The sequence below is a fragment of the Cervus elaphus genome, chromosome X, assembly GCF_910594005.1.
Source record: "Cervus elaphus chromosome X, mCerEla1.1, whole genome shotgun sequence".
Taxonomy (NCBI): Eukaryota; Metazoa; Chordata; class Mammalia; order Artiodactyla; family Cervidae; genus Cervus; species Cervus elaphus.
Genome location: NC_057848.1, coordinates 62,551,772 through 62,570,080, shown reverse-complemented (window position 1 = coordinate 62,570,080; position 18,309 = coordinate 62,551,772). Strand labels below are relative to the sequence as shown.

Sequence of the window (18,309 nt, the reverse complement as noted above, 5' to 3'; positions counted from 1 at the left end):
ACCTTCTCACTTTCAGTTTCTACTGCAATCATATGCTCTTCTTTTCTTCAAGCTTCAGAGCCTCTGTTAGCCCCAGCTGGGGAAGCAGATCCTATCAGAACAATATCCGTAGAAATCTGTCCCTCTAATCAAAGGCAATACCTCTTTCCTTTTTATTTTCCCCCCACATTCATTTGTCTGCTGCTCAGATTGGTCACCTGGGTTCTGACTGCTCCACTGCCCAGGCCAGTATTTGAATTCCTAACACCATGCTGCTTCTCCCACCCAGAACATGGAGCCCCCCCGGGGTTCAGTCCTTAGTCTCTTTTATTTCTCTCACTATCATCACCTCTTCCAGAATATCACCTACCATCTCATAGGTGTTTTTCAAATCACTTCTTCAATCCCAGTCTTTGGAGTTCCACTTTATTTCTCCAGTTGCTTACTGAATACATTTTCTTGGGTGTGTCATTATCACCTCAATTCAACCTTCTCTAGAGTCCAGTTGTCATTTTCATTGTCTTTTTTTACAAGTGTTACTGAGCTCACTATACTTCTAGATCTGTATATTGACGTCCCCTATGCTTTACCCTTCCATGTGCTCTCAGTCACCAAATTCTGCCCATTTTCTAGTACGTTGTCTTTTCCATCTCTCTCCGTTACCTTCCAGGTCCAGGACTTTAACAGCTCATTGAACTCCATGTCGACTAACTTCTCTCTCAGCCTGCAGTCTAGCCTTTTCTTATCATTTCTCCTTTCTCCTGCACCCTGTTACCACTTTTATGATATGGCCCCATATTATATTATCTACCTGTCCATGTCCCCTTTATGAAAACTCAATTGGTCTGGTCAAATCAGACCCATTTTCTGAGCATATATTGGACTTAATTGTCAGTATGCCTTAGATTGTGCTCTTCCCTTTCCCTGGAATACTCCTCCAAACCCTTTTCCCCATCCATGCACATCTTACCAGTCCTTTATGGTTTAGATCAACCCACGCTTCCTTCTGTAAAACCGTTTCTCATCACTCTGGCCTGCAGTGTCCTCTCCCTTCTCTGACATCATAGGCCTTCTTATGTGGACAACTTAGATGACAGTGTTATATATTCTCTTGCATATTGAGTATTGTTATCTTTTATTGTTAATCTGCTTCTCTGATGTTATTGTATCCATTCCCCATTATATACTTCCTGAGGTATGTGACCAAGCCACATATCCTTTTTGGATATTTGCACTTCACTTTTGCACATTGGGTTGCATGTAGTTATAGTAGATCAATAAATACTTTCTGGTAAATTGATTTCTTTTTTGTGAGGCTATCTAGAGATTGAAGAGTTCTTAATCTCTTAATCTCCAGTGACCTGGAACTTCTGAAAAAATAAAACTCGATGTTTATCTATCTAGATCTTTCATGGTTTTATGGTCGTAGCAATATATCCTTTTATCTTTCTGCAATGACTGGCTTTCACCTTTTTAATCTATATTTGCATGCAGAAGCTGTCACCCTTGATAATTTTATTGCCTTCCCTAGACCTTTCCTGACTGTATTTTTCTTCTTTTAGGTCATTACTACATACAGTATAATAGTGCAATTAGTTAAACCAGTAATGTAGCCCATTAAAAACAAGTTTACTTTTGTCTTTGACTCACTGATTATTTCTGACACTCATAAAGTTTTTAAAAAGAACCAAGTTGAGGTGAAGGATTGGGGAAAAACTGGCATTTCCTAGTAACATCATTTTTGTGTCAAATGGATTAGACATCAGGTTTTTTTGGTATGCTATTTAATATAACTAAAACCTGACTGAATTTTGTTTAAAGAAAAGACTGCAGGGTGGTTTTGCCTCATATAAATTATTTTTAATCATTTCAGTTATGTGGGAATGGATTTTATTTATGTTACCTGGTGAAAGCCTTTGAGAGTACAAAAATTTTGCAAGACATTATTTAACTACTGATTTACATAAGCTGTTTAAAAGCTGCTAGATTCCAAGGGGTTTTGAGGGTTGACACATAAAGCAGTCATTGGTAGGAGGACAGCCACTTAGCCAATATTCTTCCCACAGTAACTCTGCCAGGAGAAGGTTTCTTTTATTCAGTACCTACCGTGAACACAGCGTTGAGCTGCACTGTGCCATCAACATATCTTTAAGAGACACTCAGGGAATGATGATGCTTTATACACATCTCAGACATCTTTCTGCAAAGGTCATCACCTTTAGGGTGCCCCCTTTTAAAGTGCAGCTACCTGTATGAGAGATCAAATCATATTGAGCACTCATAAAGATTTGGTAAAATTTAGTCGGCAGCTAGATGGAAATAAGGGTTGGGGTGCACCCAGGGGTGGTTGGAGTGTCAGCAGGGAGGAGAGAGGAAGAGGTGACCAAAATCATTATCCTCTCACTGCCCACTTTTGTCCTGGTAGCCCCATGCATATTACCCCACATCAGCTCTCTGGTCTCCACTTTCTCTCCTTCACTACTTGATCTGAAAGGACATGTGAAGCAGTGACAAGAGGGGATGCATGCTGCTCTCTAATGTGGATAGAAGGCATGGATTAGACAGTTCATCCATTAGAAAACCAGAAACAAGTAGGCACTGGTGTTACGTTTTGAAAAGCTGTGTTGTTCTCCCCTGAGAATTCGACACTATTATATGCACAGACCACCTTTCTGTTTGCAAGGCCTCCATTTACAAGTGTGAATGAGGCAAATACCCCCATGGAGTACAAGCTCACATTCTGCTTTGACCTTTTCTATACCTCTCTTGTATTTAACGTTTAGATTGTAAGAATGGTGAAGAATTTAAAAGGCAGCCCAATCACACTGTCGATAGGTGATGGTGCCAATGATGTTAGCATGATCTTGGAATCCCATGTGGGCATAGGTAAGAAACATCTAATGAGATGGCAGCTGTAAGGTATCAGTATTGCTTTTAGGTAGAGTGGTCTTATTATTCTAGAGATTGTTTTGGTTGCTCATCTTGAATTTGAATTTGGGAATGATCATTGTTAATCAAATGAAGGTTCTCCTCTGATCATGGAATATGCCCATGCATAAGTCCTACCCCTGGTGGAAATGTAGCAATACCAGGCTGGAGGATATTATTTTATTAGCCAAGTAAACCAAATTTCTGAAACCTCCTGGCTGTGTGATTGATCACTTAGCTCTCATTTTTGCCAGCATGCAGGAAATTGTATTGATTTGCCAGATCGCCTGCTTATGTTGCTGCACTGTATCTTTTGAGGTCCTTAACTGTTTGGAACTCAGAAATGATAACTGGCTGGCTGATTTTCCTCATGCCGATATTTATGCATGGTCATTTGGGCTATAGTGGTGAATTTACATGTTGGCATGCAACAGCAGCTTCTCTATGACTTCACCATTTTCCCCCCTGTTAGGTTGCTGGGAGGCAGCAATCCTAACACCCCAGCATTTTTTGGAGGGGGAGAAATAATAGCATTATTAGTATTTTGGGGATTATTGTAATGCAGTTTGGATTCCCAAATTCTTTCCATTTGGAAGTAACCCTATTTACTGTGGAACTCTAGTTCGACTCATGGGCTATTGACCAGAAATGACCTGAAGCCACTTGAGCTCATGAGCTCAAGCTTGAGCTTGGGCTGCTACTCAGCCTTGCAGGACATTTGATCTTGTCTAAAATGTCCACAGTGCATTTTATCCACGCCAAAAGGTCCTTGAAATTCTGTTATTTAGTCTCTAAGTTGTGTCTGACTCTTGTGACCATAGGGACCATAGCCTGCCAGGCTCCTCTGTCCATGGGATTCTCCAGGCAAGAATACTGGAGTGGGTTGCTGTGCCCTCCTCTAGGGGATCTCCCCTTCCCTCCAGGGATCGAAGCTGCATCTCCTGTATTGGCAAGTGGATTCTTTACCACAGAGCCGTCTGAGGAGCCCCCTTGAAATTTGGTGCTGTCCAGAACTATTTGGTGTGGACCAAGTATGCTCAGGGGCATTTTGGACAAGAGCAAATTTTGAGGCTCTTTGGTGTGAGCCAGCTGCTTTATGGACATTTTGGACAGGACTAAGTGTTAGCTAACCACTGCTCAGAGTATCATTCGGTATGAGGACTTAACCATCTCATTACAACTCTTCAGTTTTGATCTCTTAAACCATAAACCCCAGGTCTCTGAGTTGCTTTAATATAGCACCTAGTCTGGTGCCGTGTATAATTAACCACTTACCAAGTACCTTCAAAAATATCTTCAATATTTTTGAGATTAAATTTTTTCCTCAGTATAATTTTTGCCTTATCATGATTAAAATAATGATTTCATTAATTGTTTTATGTTTTGTTATAAATAGGTAATTGCCAGTTAAACAATTTTACTTTTTATTGATAAATCTCACCAATAAAAAGCACTTTTTGCTTAAGAAAACAAAGCTAAACTTTTCAGTTGAACTGTGCTTGTAAGCAGGAAAAACATGGAAGTAACAGATGAGGTGGTTACTTACTCTATAAAAATACTCACCCTATAGAGATTGTCTTTTTTTAGGTATTAAAGGCAAAGAAGGTCGCCAAGCATCCAGGAATAGCGATTATTCGGTCCCAAAGTTTAAACATTTAAAGAAACTGCTGTTGGCTCATGGACATCTATATTATGTGAGAATAGCACACCTGGTACAGTATTTCTTCTATAAGGTATGTGATCAAATATTTGTAATTTATGAGAGTTTAACGCAGTGCTGACTTGGCTTGGTTGTAGATTTATTTTTGTTCTTTTTTCATATTTTTTTTAGTGTCTTAGCCCTGAAATTTGTGGTCAGTAAAACAGAAACAGTCTATTTAATGAATCAGAAACCAGAAATTCCTTTTAATGAAAGAGATTTGAGATGAAAAATTTTAAGTGAACTTTCTTAAAGTATAGTTTAAATACAGTACAGTGTACCCATTAAACGGAGAAGGCAATGGCACCCGACTCCAGTACTCTTGGCCTGGAAAATCCCATGGACGAGGAGCCTGGTAGGCTGCAGTCCATGGGGTCGCTAAGAGTCGGACACGACTGAGCGACTTCACTTTCATTTTTCACTTTCATGCATTGGAGAAGGAAATGGCAACCCACTCCAGTATTCTTGCCTGGAGAATCCCAGGGACAGGGGAGCCTGGTGGGCTGCCGTCTATGGGGTCGAATAGAGTCAGACACGACTGAAGTGACTTAGCAGTAGCAGTAGCAGTAGCAGTACCCATTAAATGTTTATAGCTTGATTTTGACAAATGTTTGCGTCCATGTAACTACCACCAGAATCAAATATTGACCATCTGTATCACCCCAGAAAGTTCCCTTGTGCTTTTCCAATCTTCTCCACCCCTGCACCAAACAATGACTTATCCTATTGACATTACTATATGATATATAGTGATATAAATGGTATATAATATATAAATTTAGATATAGTTTATGCAACACATACGTTAGGTTTACCTGTTTTAACCGTGTACCAGAACTTGATCTCCTATCCTATATTCTGTTCTGTTTATTTTTTTGAAGCTTTTTCAGTTTTCATTTTGAGATATTTTCATACTTTTTAAAAGTTGCAAAATAAGTGAAGTTTCATATACTCTCTGCTCAGCTTTGCCAACTGTTAGCATCTTAGATAACACACAGCATAGTTACCAAGATCAATAAATTGATATTAATTAGCACATTATTAACTAGTCTATATACCGTATTGGAATTTTGCTAATGGTCCCACAGATATTTGTTTTGTGGTCCATTTCAATCTCAGGCCTGCATTTGAGGATCCTGGTCTCCTTAGTCTTCTTTAACCTGGGATAGTTCCCAGGTTCCCAGTCTTTTTTGCCTTTATGATCTTAACATGTTTGAAGAATGCTGGCCATTTAGTTAGTTGACTGTCCCTCAATTTGGGTTTGTCTAATATTTGCCTGTTATTAGATTCAGGTTTGGGCACAATTACCACAGAAACGCTATTGCAACCTGCTGAGGGCATCATATCAAGAGGATGTGTTGTCAGTATGTCCCATTCATGATAATGTCAACTTTGATACATTGATTCAGATGGTGTTTTGAGGGTGTCAGGACACCTCAGTTTTGCTTGTGTAATTTTCTTTGAAAAGAGCATTCTCCCACTAAACCAGATACTTTATTCTGTGTTGAAATTCATTACCATCATTCATTGTTACTTAGATTGTCAGGGACTTGGCACCTGTGTCCTTTCACCATATGCCCATCATTAACTTTTTATTTTATTGTGATGTCATGTAACAAGAGCTCTATCTCCTTAGCAGATTATTAAGTGAAAGAATATAGTCCTGTTAAGCATAGCAGATCTCTAGAACTTACTAAAACTTTATACCCATTGTGTATACCCATCCCTGACCATCACCTTTTTTTAAGTTTTGTTTGTTTTCTGGTACCACATGATGTTCTAGGCTCCTCTTGTATTTTTTCCTTCCCCAGTCCTGGACTCAGACTTTTCTCCAAGGATCTCTGGTCCTTTTTTTTACAAATGGTATTTAGAAATCTAGATCTGGTGCTCGTTGTGCTCATTGTCATTGGTATCCATATAAACTCAATACTTGAACTCAGTTTGTATGGATACCTTTGATTAAAGCTGACACCGCAAGGATCATTCTATCTAACCTTTCCCTTTTCCATATTAGTAACTCCTTTCTTCAGCAGTGAGAAACCTGGTTCTCATTTGCATTATTTATTTATTTGCTAAATCCTCAAGTTTATAAAGTAGTTCCAGAATTGCTGACTCATATATTCCTGTGGGAAACAAGTCTGACTAACTTGAGAAATGTGTGTGTGTGCACTTCTGTCTTTAGCTCTTTAGCCTTAGAGTATGTAGTCAAAATAGTGTTTCCAAAGTTACTTTTTTTTTCCAAATTTTCCACCATTTCTGTGTGGTTATGTTATTTATATAGAGTCCACGGGGCCTTGGACTCAGTAACTTAACAGCCTCACGTGGGGATGGATGGTTGTTCTCTCTTACCTCCCCCTTGAAGGGGAGCCCATGAAGATTTGGCCCTACATACCTGCCTAGCATTCTGAACTTGTTCCAGAAGCTTGTTTGCCTCTTTAAGAGTTTGGCCTGCAAAAATACCATTGATAGCTTGATAGGGATTGCATTGAATCTATAGATTGCTTTGGGTAGAATAGCCATTTTGACAATATTGATTCTTCCAATCCATGAGCATGGTATGTTTCTCCATCTGTTTGTGTCCTCTTTGATTTCTTTCATCAGTGTTTTATAGTTTTCTCTGTATAGGTCTTTTGTTTCTTTAGGTAGATATATTCCTAAGTATTTTATTCTTTTTGTTGCAATGGTGAATGGTATTGTTTCCTTAATTTCTCTTTCTGTTTTTTCATTGTTAGTATATAGGAATGCAAGGGATTTTTGTGTGTTAATTTTATATCCTGCAACTTTACTATATTCATTGATTAGCTCTAGTAATTTTCTGGTAGAGTCTTTAGGGTTTTCTATGTAGAGGATCATGTCATCTGCAAACAGCGAGAGTTTCACTTCTTCTTTTCCTATCTGGATTCCTTTTACTTCTTTTTCTGCTCTGATTGCTGTGGCCAAAACTTCCAACACTATGTTGAATAGTAGTGGTGAGAGTGGGCATCCTTGTCTTGTTCCTGATTTCAGGGGAAATGCTTTCAATTTTTCACCATTGAGGGTGATGCTTGCTGTGGGTTTGTCATATATAGCTTTTATTATGTTGAGCCTGCAATTCAAGCAACTGCCACCAGATGGAAGGAACACTCTGTTAAGAAAAACAAAACAAGTATTAAGGTGGCTAATGTTTACCAGTGATCAGTAAGTTATATATCCCTGTTCTCAATTTAGGGGATTATTTATGCAGAAACCCTCTGTCTTCATTAGAATCTCTGTGCCCATTTTCACCTTAGTTACTGACTTAGCATGATTCCTTTCTTATGCTGCCTTTCGTCCCAAGATGATCTGTAATATGTTTGACCACCCTGGCTGAGCTAAGATGCCTTCCTTCCTCTTATATTGCCTTTGCATCTTCCAGTTGTTATTGCCCTGCAGTGACAGGTCTTCCTGCTCTCTGTTTCTCCACTCAGTTGCATAATTCAGCCAGGTTAATGTTCAGAAAATGCCACTTTTCAACTTGTCCTCCAGAAACTTCACTCACCTTTGTCTAAGAATTAGTCTGGCTTTTAAGGCATCCCACCCTGTCCTACATGATATGTTTAAAATACATATGGTCTTGCCTTGGTTCCTGCTCTCACCATATCATACTCATCTTTAACACCTAGTTCAAAGTCTAACTTCTTTTTTTATTCAATCAACAAATATGCTTGTGTTACCATGTGCCAAGCATTATTTCAGGCCCTTGAGAATTCATAATGGAATAAGACAGGCAAAGTCCTTGTTTTCATGGAACTGTTACTCTAATGGGAGAGTCAGACCTCCCCTTCCCACAAAGCACCCCCATGATCCACACCTAGCACTGTCTCTTCCTCAGAGCACTTCTTTTATATACATAAAATACTGTAGGAAGGCTACCGACAGTATTTTGCATTCTGCCAGAATTGATCCATACAAATGAGTGTTGCCCTTCCAGATGATGACCTTGGGAGCTCTGACACTCTGGTGCTGTAGGACTTATTCAAAACACGTGTAGCAGTTTTCTTTAGAAATGTCCTCCACAGCCGGCAGTGTATTCACCTAAATATCCTCAGCTGCGGCAGAGGATCCACTGGATTTTTAAAAACGGCCTCAAGTCTCCCAGAATGGAAAATTAGCTAAGTGAGCATGTGTGACAGAAGGAGATGGTTTTTTGACGTGGCTCAAAAATGGACTATTGAAGGGGGTGCCCAAAGAGAAATCCAGAGACATGAGCAAGTGACAGCAGGGCTCAAATACAGTCAAAGCTTATACTGAAGGACAGCACCCATTTGAAAACATTAGTGCTGGTAGTTTTGCCTGAAGATGTTATTTTAATTTTAGTATTTATCCTCTCACCTGGTGGCTTTTACTGCCTTATGCATTCTCAGCTTGTGTTTTTTAAATCTGTTTTTCATATTCTCCCAGTTAAGTGATAACTCTCTTAGAAAAGAGAGGTTTTGTTTTTTTGTATCACCCAGTGTCATCTTTACTTGTAGTAGTAGATGATCAATAATAATAGTTGGTTGTTTAATGAGGTAGTAACAAAGGCAATAAACCATCAGTTGATACTTGTTTGTGTCAATATATACTATAATAATTTCCTGACTATTTATTGGCATTAACAGACTTTAAATTATACACTTAGAGCTTTATGTCAGTCTACTTCGTGATGATTTTACAAACCCAGTTGGCATTTAAGGTGCAGTACCATTAAGTGTTCATATTATATGAGCTCATTTCTTCTCTAGAACAGCAAGAGGATCTCATAAAGTAAGTGAGGTTGTCTTCTGCCTGGGAAGAGCAGAAGTTGGTATCAATATGAATGTAATCTATTGTTTTTAATTGTTTCCTTATAACTCAGGAGTAGAAGTTTATTGCATTGTGACATTAGAAGCATTTAGGACTGCCTATACTATTGAGTACAGTTTCCTGTTTTAGTTTCGAAAAGTTGATGGAGTGAAACATATTAACCCTTTTCTTCATTTTTTTTCCCAGAACCTTTGTTTCATTTTGCCACAGTTTTTGTACCAGTTCTTCTGTGGATTCTCACAGCAGGTTGGTTTCCCTAGGTATTTGTTGTAATGTAGTTTATACTTGCTGTTAATAAACTACCTTTTGTGTATTGGATTGTAGAGATTTAAAAAGGTATGTCCAAAATAAAAGGATTTTTTTTTCCCCTTGGTTCAACAGCTGGTCTTCTTGGCCTGGTTTTTGACCAATAGCAAAATTTTATGTCTTTGCTTCAGTAATGGTCTTATTGTTATTTTCTTTTTGAAAGTTATTTGGTACATCCTATTGGAGTTGAGATCCTTTAAAAAAATTTTGCCAGTGTATATAATGTTTTCCAATAACTTTAAAATGTTATACTATACTTATATTTCATCAAATAAAATTTTTTATCTTTTCATTTTCTCAAGTTGATTTTCTAGAAAACAAATATTGATGTTTAAGCTAACCAAGAAGCAGTAATTCCTGGATAAAGCCTTGGATTAGTTAAAGAATTCTACACTGGTAGCCCTCTGTAGTTTTCTGAACATTTTTTGCATACAGAATGTGCTGTATGTTGACTTGATACATAAGTGGTTGGATGAGCAGGCACATTTGTAGGTTTCTTTTAACAGCTGAAATACATTTTGCATTGCTTCTAGTGGAAGTATAGCTAACTAAGGGAGCTATAATGCTCAGTGACTCAGAAATTTTGTAGTTTATCTATGAGCAATTCAGTGATTTTTACCAAGCTGAGCTGCTGGTAACATCATCACGGGTATTAGAAACTGAGTTTCTGTATTTCAAGGCCAGCTCCATTCTTCATGATAGGAAGTGATTTTTTCCCTAATTTCTTGGCAGTATTTTTAGAGAATGTATTCTTTCCAATGGGAAGTGACTGCTATCTTTCTCTTAAACTTGCTTCTTTGCTATATGGTATGCTGTCTCTTACATCAGTTCCACGTCGTCAGCCCCATGGGGCCTGTTAAGCTGATCACTTTATAAATTAGTTATCTACTGGTTATAGGAAGTGCCATCGGCCTTCTTGTATTAAAAAGTAACAGCATTGGTAACAGTTTTTAAAATTCTGATAGTTAACTTTTCTTGAACATTCAGATTGCTATTGATCAAAATATTTGTTTTGATCAAAATATTTCCTCACTTCCATGGATGATGAATGCAAGTTTTAAAAAGACATTTTGAAATTTTGTAGCAAACTGATAAAGGGAAGCTGGTTTTTAAAACCATGTTGGCCAAACAAAAATTGTATGAAGAAAGAAAGGAAACCCTGGGTTTTGGAAACCCTAGGCTGTCAGGGGTCTGCTTAGGTTCTCATAGGAGTTGACGTTTGCCTTCCTCAGTTGCTCAACTGGTACGTGAATTCATTTAACAAATACTTCTTGAGTGCCTGCTGTGTGCCCTGTTAAGTATTGGGAATGTAACAGTGATCAAAGCTCTTACCCATGGAGCTTGCAGTAGAGTGAGTGATAGGCGGAGAGACAGACAGCAATCAAACATATTACACTGGGTACTGATACATCCTCTGAAGGAAAAAAAAAATAAGTGAATAGGGGATTTATTGACTGGGGAAGAGAGCTGCTTTTTTAGACAACCTGATCTGGGAAGTTCTCTCTGATGAGGTGACATTTGGGCAGAGATTTGGAGGAAATGAGGGAAGAACCTAGGCAGGCATCTTAGAAAAAGTGTACCAGATAAAAGGAAGGTCTCTTGGTGGCTCAGACGGTAAAGGATCCACCTGCAATGGAGGAGACTCGGGTTCAACCCCAGGGTTAGGAAGATCCCCTGGAGAAGGGAATGGCAACCCACTCCAATATTCTTGTCTGGAAAATCCCATGGACAGAGGAGCCTGGTGGGCTACAGTCCATGGGGTCGCAAAGAGTCAGACATGACTGAGTGACTAGCATATCTGAGGTAGTGATGTTTGTAGCTTTCGTTTCCACTTTGGCCTTTTGCTGCTGCTGAATGCATAGACCGTTATTGCAAATACGTGGCTCAGACTGTAAAGCGTGTGCCTGCAATGTGGGAGACCTGGGTTCAATCCTGGGATTGGGAATATCTTCCTGGAGAAGGAAATGGCAACCCACTCCAGTACTCTTGCCTGGAACATTCCATGGATGAAGGAACCTGGTAGGCTACAGCCCATGGGGTCACAAAGAGTCAGACACGACTGAGCAACTTCACTGGTGGAATACATACAGGTTAGTCAGCCTTTTTCAGTTTAGGTCTACTTCAGGTGTTCTCTGCAACCCAGGAACTTACATATGAGCTATGGAGAAGGTAGAAATGGCACCAGGATGCAGATTATTTAAACAAAAATCTACTCTTTGTTCAGTAAAGCTGGAATAGACTGGTTTTTTTTCTTCATGAAAAGATACCATTCATAACAGGTTTCACAACAACAGTATTGTTTGTTGTTTGTTTGTTTTAAGAACTTTTCTGTCTCCTCTGATTATGCATCTAAAAATTGTAATTATCTCTCATATACACTCAAAGTACCATAGTGGAACAAAAGTAGATTGATGCTCCTTTTGCTTGAATAAAATTCAAGACTAAATTACCCACCAGTCAATCTGGTTTTTTTTTTTTTTTTTTGGATTTTTTTTTCTTTCAATTTCTCATTAGCAAAAATGGAATGGATGGTTTTCAACGAGAATGTAGTGCAGTGTACCAACAAACTAGTCCTCTCCCTTGAGAATTAAACTGATCTCCTTTAGCAAGGACTGGTTGGATCTTCTTGCTGTCCAAGGGACTCTCAAGAGTCTTCCAATACCACAGCTCAAAAGCATCAATTCTTCAGCGCTCAGCTTTCTTTACAGTCCAGCTCTCACATCCATACATGACCACTGGGAAAACCATAGCCTTGACTAGTGGAACTTTGTTGGCAAAGTAATGTCTCTGCTTTTTAATATGCTATCTAGGTTGGTCATAACTTTCCCTCCAAGGAGTAAGCATCTTTTAATTTCATGGCTGCAGTCACCATCTGCAGTGATTTTGAAGCCCAAAAAACTAAAGTCTCCCACTGTTTCCCCATCTATTTGCCATGAAGTGATGGGACCAGATGCCATGATCTTAGATTTCTGAATGTTGAGCTTTAAGCCAACTTTTCCACTCTCCTCTTTTGCTTTCAAGAGGCTCTTTAGTTCTTCTTCACTTTCTGCCAGAAGGGTGGTGTCATCTGCATATCTGAGGTTATTGATATTTTTCCCAGCAATCTTGATTCCAGCTTGTGCTTCCTCCAGCCCAGCGTTTCTCATGATGTACTCTGCATGTAAGTTAAAAAAGCAGGTGACAATATACAGCCTGGATGTACTCCTTTTCCTATTTGGAACCAGTCTGTTGTTCAATGTCCAGTTCTAACTGTTGCTTCCTGACCTGCATACAGATTTCTCAGGAGGCAAGTCAGGTGGTCTGGTATTCCCATCTCTTTCAGAATTTTCCACAGTTCATTGTGATCCACATAGTCAATGGCTTTGGCATAGTCAATAAAGCAGAAATAGATGTTTTTCTGGGACTCTCTTGCTGGATCTCATCCGATGATCCAGCAGATGTTGGCAGTTTGATCTCTGGTTCCTCCACTAGCTTTGTAGTGATGCTTCCTAAGGCCCCCTTGACTTCACATTCCAGGATGTCTGGCTCTAGGTTAATGATCACACCGTTGTGATTATCTGGGTCATGAAGATCTTTTTTGTACAGTTCTTCTGTGTATTCTTGCCATCTCTTCTTAATATCTTCTGCTTCTGTTAGGTCCATACCATTTCTGTCCTTTATTGAGCCCATCTTTGCATGAAATGTTCCCTTGGTATCTCTAGTTTTCTTGAAGAGATCTCTGGTCTTTCCCATTCTGTTGTTTTCCTCTATTTCTTTGCACTGATCACTGAGGAAGGTTTTCTTATCTCTCCTTGCTATTCTTTGGAACTCTGCTTTCAAATGGGTATATTTTTCCTTTTCGCCTTTGCTTTTCACTTCCCTTCTTTTCACAGCTATTTGTAAGGCCTCCTCGGACAGCCATTTTGCTTTTTTGAATTTCTTTTTCTTGGATATGGTCTTCCTCCCTGTCTCCTGTACAGTGTCACGAACCTCTGTCCATAGTTCATCAGGCATTCTGTCTGTCAGATCTAGTCCCTTAAATCTATTTCTCATTTCCACTGTATAATCATAAGGGATTTGATTTAGGTCATACCTGAATGGTCTAGTGGTTTTCCCCACTTTCTTCAGTTTAAGTCTGAATTTGGCAATAAGGAGTTTATGATCTGAGCCACAGTCAGCTCCTGGTCTTGTTTTTGCTGACTGTATAGAGCTTCTCCGTCTTTGGCTGCAAAGAATATAATCAGTCTGATTCCGGTGTTGGCCATCTTGTGATGTCCATGTGTACAGTCTTCTCTTGTGTTGTTGGAAGAGGGAGTGCGTTCTCTTGGCAGAACTGTATTAGCCTTTGCCCTGCTTCATTCTGTACTCCAAGGCCAAATTTCTCTGTTACTCCAGGTGTTTCCTGACTTCCGACTTTTGCATTCCAGTCCCCTATAATGAAAAGGACATCTTTTTTGGGTTTTAGTTCTAAAAGGTTGTGTAGGTCTTCATAGAACCATTCAACTTCAGCTTCTTCAGCAGTACTGTTTGGGGCATAGGCTTGGATTACCCTGATATTGAATGGTTTGCCTTGGAAACAAACAGAGATCATTCTGTCATTTTTGAGATTGCATCCAAGTACTACATTTTGGACTCTTCTGTTGACTATCATGGCTACTCCATTTCTTCTAAGGGATTCCTGCCCACAGTAGTAGATATAATGGTCATCTGAGTTAAATTCACCCATTCCAGTGCATTTTGGTTCACTGATTCCTAAAATTTCAACGTTCACTCTTGCCATCTCCTGTTTGACCACTTCCAATTTGCCTTGATTCATGGACCTAACATTCCGGGTCCCTATGCAATATTGTTCTTTACAGCATCAGACCTTGCTTCTGTCACCAGTCACATCCACAACTGAGTGTTGCTTTTGCCTTGGCTCTATCCCTTCATTCTTTCTGGAGTTATTTCTCCACTGATCTCCAGTAGCATATTGGGCACCTACCGACCTGGGGAGTTCCTCTTTTATTGTCCTATCTTTTTGCCTTTTCATACTGTTCATGGGGTTCTCAAGGCAAGAATACTGAAGTGGTTTACCATTCCCTTCTCCAGTGGATCACATTTTGTCTCTGTCTTTTATGTAGAATGTATTTTTAAGTTCATTGAAAAGGTTGCATGCATTATATCTTGCTTTGTGTCTGCTGCAGGCAAGAAGTCTGGTCCTCTCCTCTAGGCTCTCCCAGCTCCCTATACAGTCACCACGCTGCCTCCCCCTCTACATTTGATCTTAGCCGAAAGGCCAAGAAGCGATTGCCTACCCCTCTAGAATTCGAACTCCTTGCAGACAGGGTGTGAATCTTCTCTGTTCTCAGTATTTCACACTTGGTAAACGCTCAGTAAATTTTTTTCCCCCAGCAAATATTTTTGAAGTCAACTAATGAATGAACTGATGCTCTATTCAAGTTATTACCAATCTTTTTGAATCAACATCCACTATGATATTAATTGTATCTTTAATAGACATTGATTGAGAAATGTATAATTCTGTTAATTTGTGTCACATTTAAATTTAAATGCATTTTATTAATCAGAAACATTTCATATATGTAAAAGATACATGCGAATATGGGATATTGTCTATTCAGGTCATAGGTAACAGTTATATTACAAAATGTATCACTGTGTAGAAATTACTGAACTCAGTAAATATTTTCATCAAAACAAGGTTCATTATAAGCACCTTAATATTTTTTCAATAAAGGAATATTTATAATGTCAGATCAGTCCTATACGAATACATTATAGCTTCCAATCTCTAGTCATTTATTCATCCAGTTTTTGTTGAATGCTTCCTGCAAGCCTAGTTCTGTTCTAGGAATTCAAGATTGTCAGAGCCAGGAGAATACTTGCAGTTCATCAAACTAGGTTTATTAGTCAATGCAACAGAAAGAATGTACACCATGAGGAACAATGGAACTTCTTAGAAGGAGAGTGTTAGAAAAGTCTTGTAAGATTCGGGCTTGAGTTAGGTGATTTGGGGAAGGGTTTAAGGAATAGTAGGGCCTTGCTGGCTGCTGTTAGCAAATGGGATTAATTTTATGACTGGGTGTGTTAGTAAATCTTGTCCAGGAAGCTAACATGTCAATTGGTCAAGAAGTAGTAGTCACCCAGATTAGCCAGAACATAGATGTTGGTCATTATTGTGATCTGGACAGTGTTTATATTGTGTCTATGTTCAGAAGTGGTTATGGAGTGGTCATGTTTTTGTCTCTATCCATCACAGTCACAGTGGCCTTGTTTGATGTTGCTGTTTTGTGAAATTGTTTGTGTTCTACAGAGCACCAGTGCCTAGCTCTGAGTGCCAGGCCAACTCTTGGATGTCAGGGGCTGCTTTGCTTTTTCTTAAGCTACAGCTATCAATAAAATAAGTAAAAATCCCTGCCCACACAGAGCTTAAATTCTAGTGTGAAGAGAGATACAGTAAACATAATAAATTTATCATGTAAATTAAAAGGTGATTAGTACTATAAGAGGGGAAAAACAGGCAGGGTGGAGGAAATGTGTTCAAGAGAGAGGATGTGGCAAGTTAAATCAAGATTGGTCTGACTGAGAAGGTGACAGACAGGTAAAGAGAAGCCAGATCAAGGGGGACTTTACAGCCCCACCATTATAGAAACTTCTTTACTTTTAGAGATAAAGGAATCCATTGGAGGGTTTGAACAAAACAATGATTTGATTTCACTTATTTTCTAGTAGAGCTGCTCAGGTGGTTGTGTTGAGAATAGGCTACGGGTCAAAGGGAGAAGAGGCAGGGAGATCAACTAAAGGCTTGCATGGTGGTCAGAGTGGAGGGGCTAAGAAGTAGTGTGGTTTTGAATGTATTTAAAAGTGGAGCCAGTAAACACTTCTTCATAGATTGGATAGGGATTGTGAAAAAGAGAAGAGTCAAGGATAAATCCAAGATTTCAGTTCTGGTTGATCAAAAAGATTTAGTTGCCCTTTCCAGAGATGAGGAAGACTTCAAGAGAAGCAGATTTCAGGTGAGACAAGTCAGGAATTCAGTCCTGGACATAAGTTTGAAAGATACTAGACACTCAGGAGGAGGTATTGAGTGGGCTGTTGGTCATATGGAACAGGTCTGGGCTACATACAGGAATTTTCAGTGAATGGGTTGTATTAAAACCGCAGGACTGTATGAGACCAGCTAGAGAGCGAGTATACAGTTCCAGACATGGAGTGCTGGAACACACCAACACAGAGGGCTCAGGAAGAAGAGGAGCCTGAGAAGGAATGGCTAATGAGGTAGAAAGAGAATCACTCAATTAAAAAAAAATGTCTTGAGCAAGTATGCAGTACCAGGCACCAAGGTAGATACTAGGGTTGCAAACACTGTGGGGCCACTTACTGAAGTAGGGAACGTGGGAGGAAGCGAATTTAAAGGGAATGAGTGAGTTTGCATTTAGACATTGTGAATTGCAGGTTGTCCTATGGGACACCCAGCAGGAAGTTTGGTCTGGAGCCTACGGAATTCAGAGCAAGAAAGAGTCATGACCATGTGAATATATTTAGCTTTGATTTTTGTGAATATATTTATTTAATCCTTAGTAAATGGCCACATTTGATATCATAAATACAGTCCAGAGAGGGTCATAGTGGTATTTAAAAGCATGTAAAATTTTAACCAAAAAAAAAAAAAAAACTGTGACACAGGCTGGCCACTGCTTATATTTAGTTTTCCTAAGGAGTTCCTCTCTTATACTTAATTGGTCTTCATTCACTGAAAATCTTTTGAAAAGTTCTTGGTTAGTATCTGTTAGAAATAGAGTTTATAGCATGTAAACATTCTGAATAAGATCCTATTTTTAAAGGGAGGATATATTAATATGGTGCATTACAATATTTTAGTTTCTTTTCTGTACTCATCAGAGTGACTTTATTTACAAAACCGTTTTTTGCTGTCACACAAAGTGTGAAAGGAAACTGTCTTGTTTAAGCTTGTGATTTTTCTAGACAGTTTAATATCCTCTGGCAGATGACTGTTCCAGTACATTTATTTCTCTTTTGTGGTTTGTCATTATAGCCACTGTATGATGCCGCTTACCTTACAATGTACAATATCTGCTTCACATCCTTGCCCATCCTGGCCTACAGTCTACTGGAACAGCACATCAATATTGACACATTGACCTCAGATCCCCGATTGTACATGTAAGTTGAACATATGTAAGGTAAAATCCCCTCAGACATTCAGAGTTGTGGGTTTCATTTTGTCTGCAGGTCAGAAGGACACAGAACTTCCCTCCTGGTTTGATTACATGGTTCTGTTCTGAATTTTTAGCCACTTAAACTAAACCATCCAGCTGGAAAACGACTTGTCCTAGGTATATGTCTTATACTTGGATGGGTGCAAATTATTTAGTTCAGAATCAGTAGTTCCTAAAACTTTGCCTACATTGTCATAGAGTTCTAGAGTCTTAAATGAAGACAGACTGGTTTTAACTAGCTGCCACCCCCTCACCTGCCACATGATGTGAAGAGCTGACTCATTGGAAAAGACCCTGATGCTGGAAAAGGTTGAAAACAGGAAGAGAAGGGGACAACAGAGGAGGAGATGGTTGGATGGCTTCACCAACTCA

At 39.1% G+C, this 18,309-nt stretch overlaps 1 protein-coding gene across 5 annotated transcripts in view; it reads left to right on the top strand.

Moving 5' to 3' along the window:
- The window catches only part of ATP11C (ATPase phospholipid transporting 11C), a 168,011-nt gene that overhangs the window by 124,189 nt on the left and 25,513 nt on the right, over positions 1-18,309 (top strand). For all 5 annotated transcript variants that reach the window (XM_043895977.1, XM_043895981.1, XM_043895976.1 and 2 more), the window contains 4 exons: positions 2,763-2,865; positions 4,495-4,640; positions 9,596-9,655; positions 17,754-17,881. In XM_043895977.1, the coding sequence (XP_043751912.1) occupies positions 2,763-2,865; positions 4,495-4,640; positions 9,596-9,655; positions 17,754-17,881 (437 nt within the window). The remainder of the gene's footprint in view (positions 1-2,762; positions 2,866-4,494; positions 4,641-9,595; positions 9,656-17,753; positions 17,882-18,309) is intronic.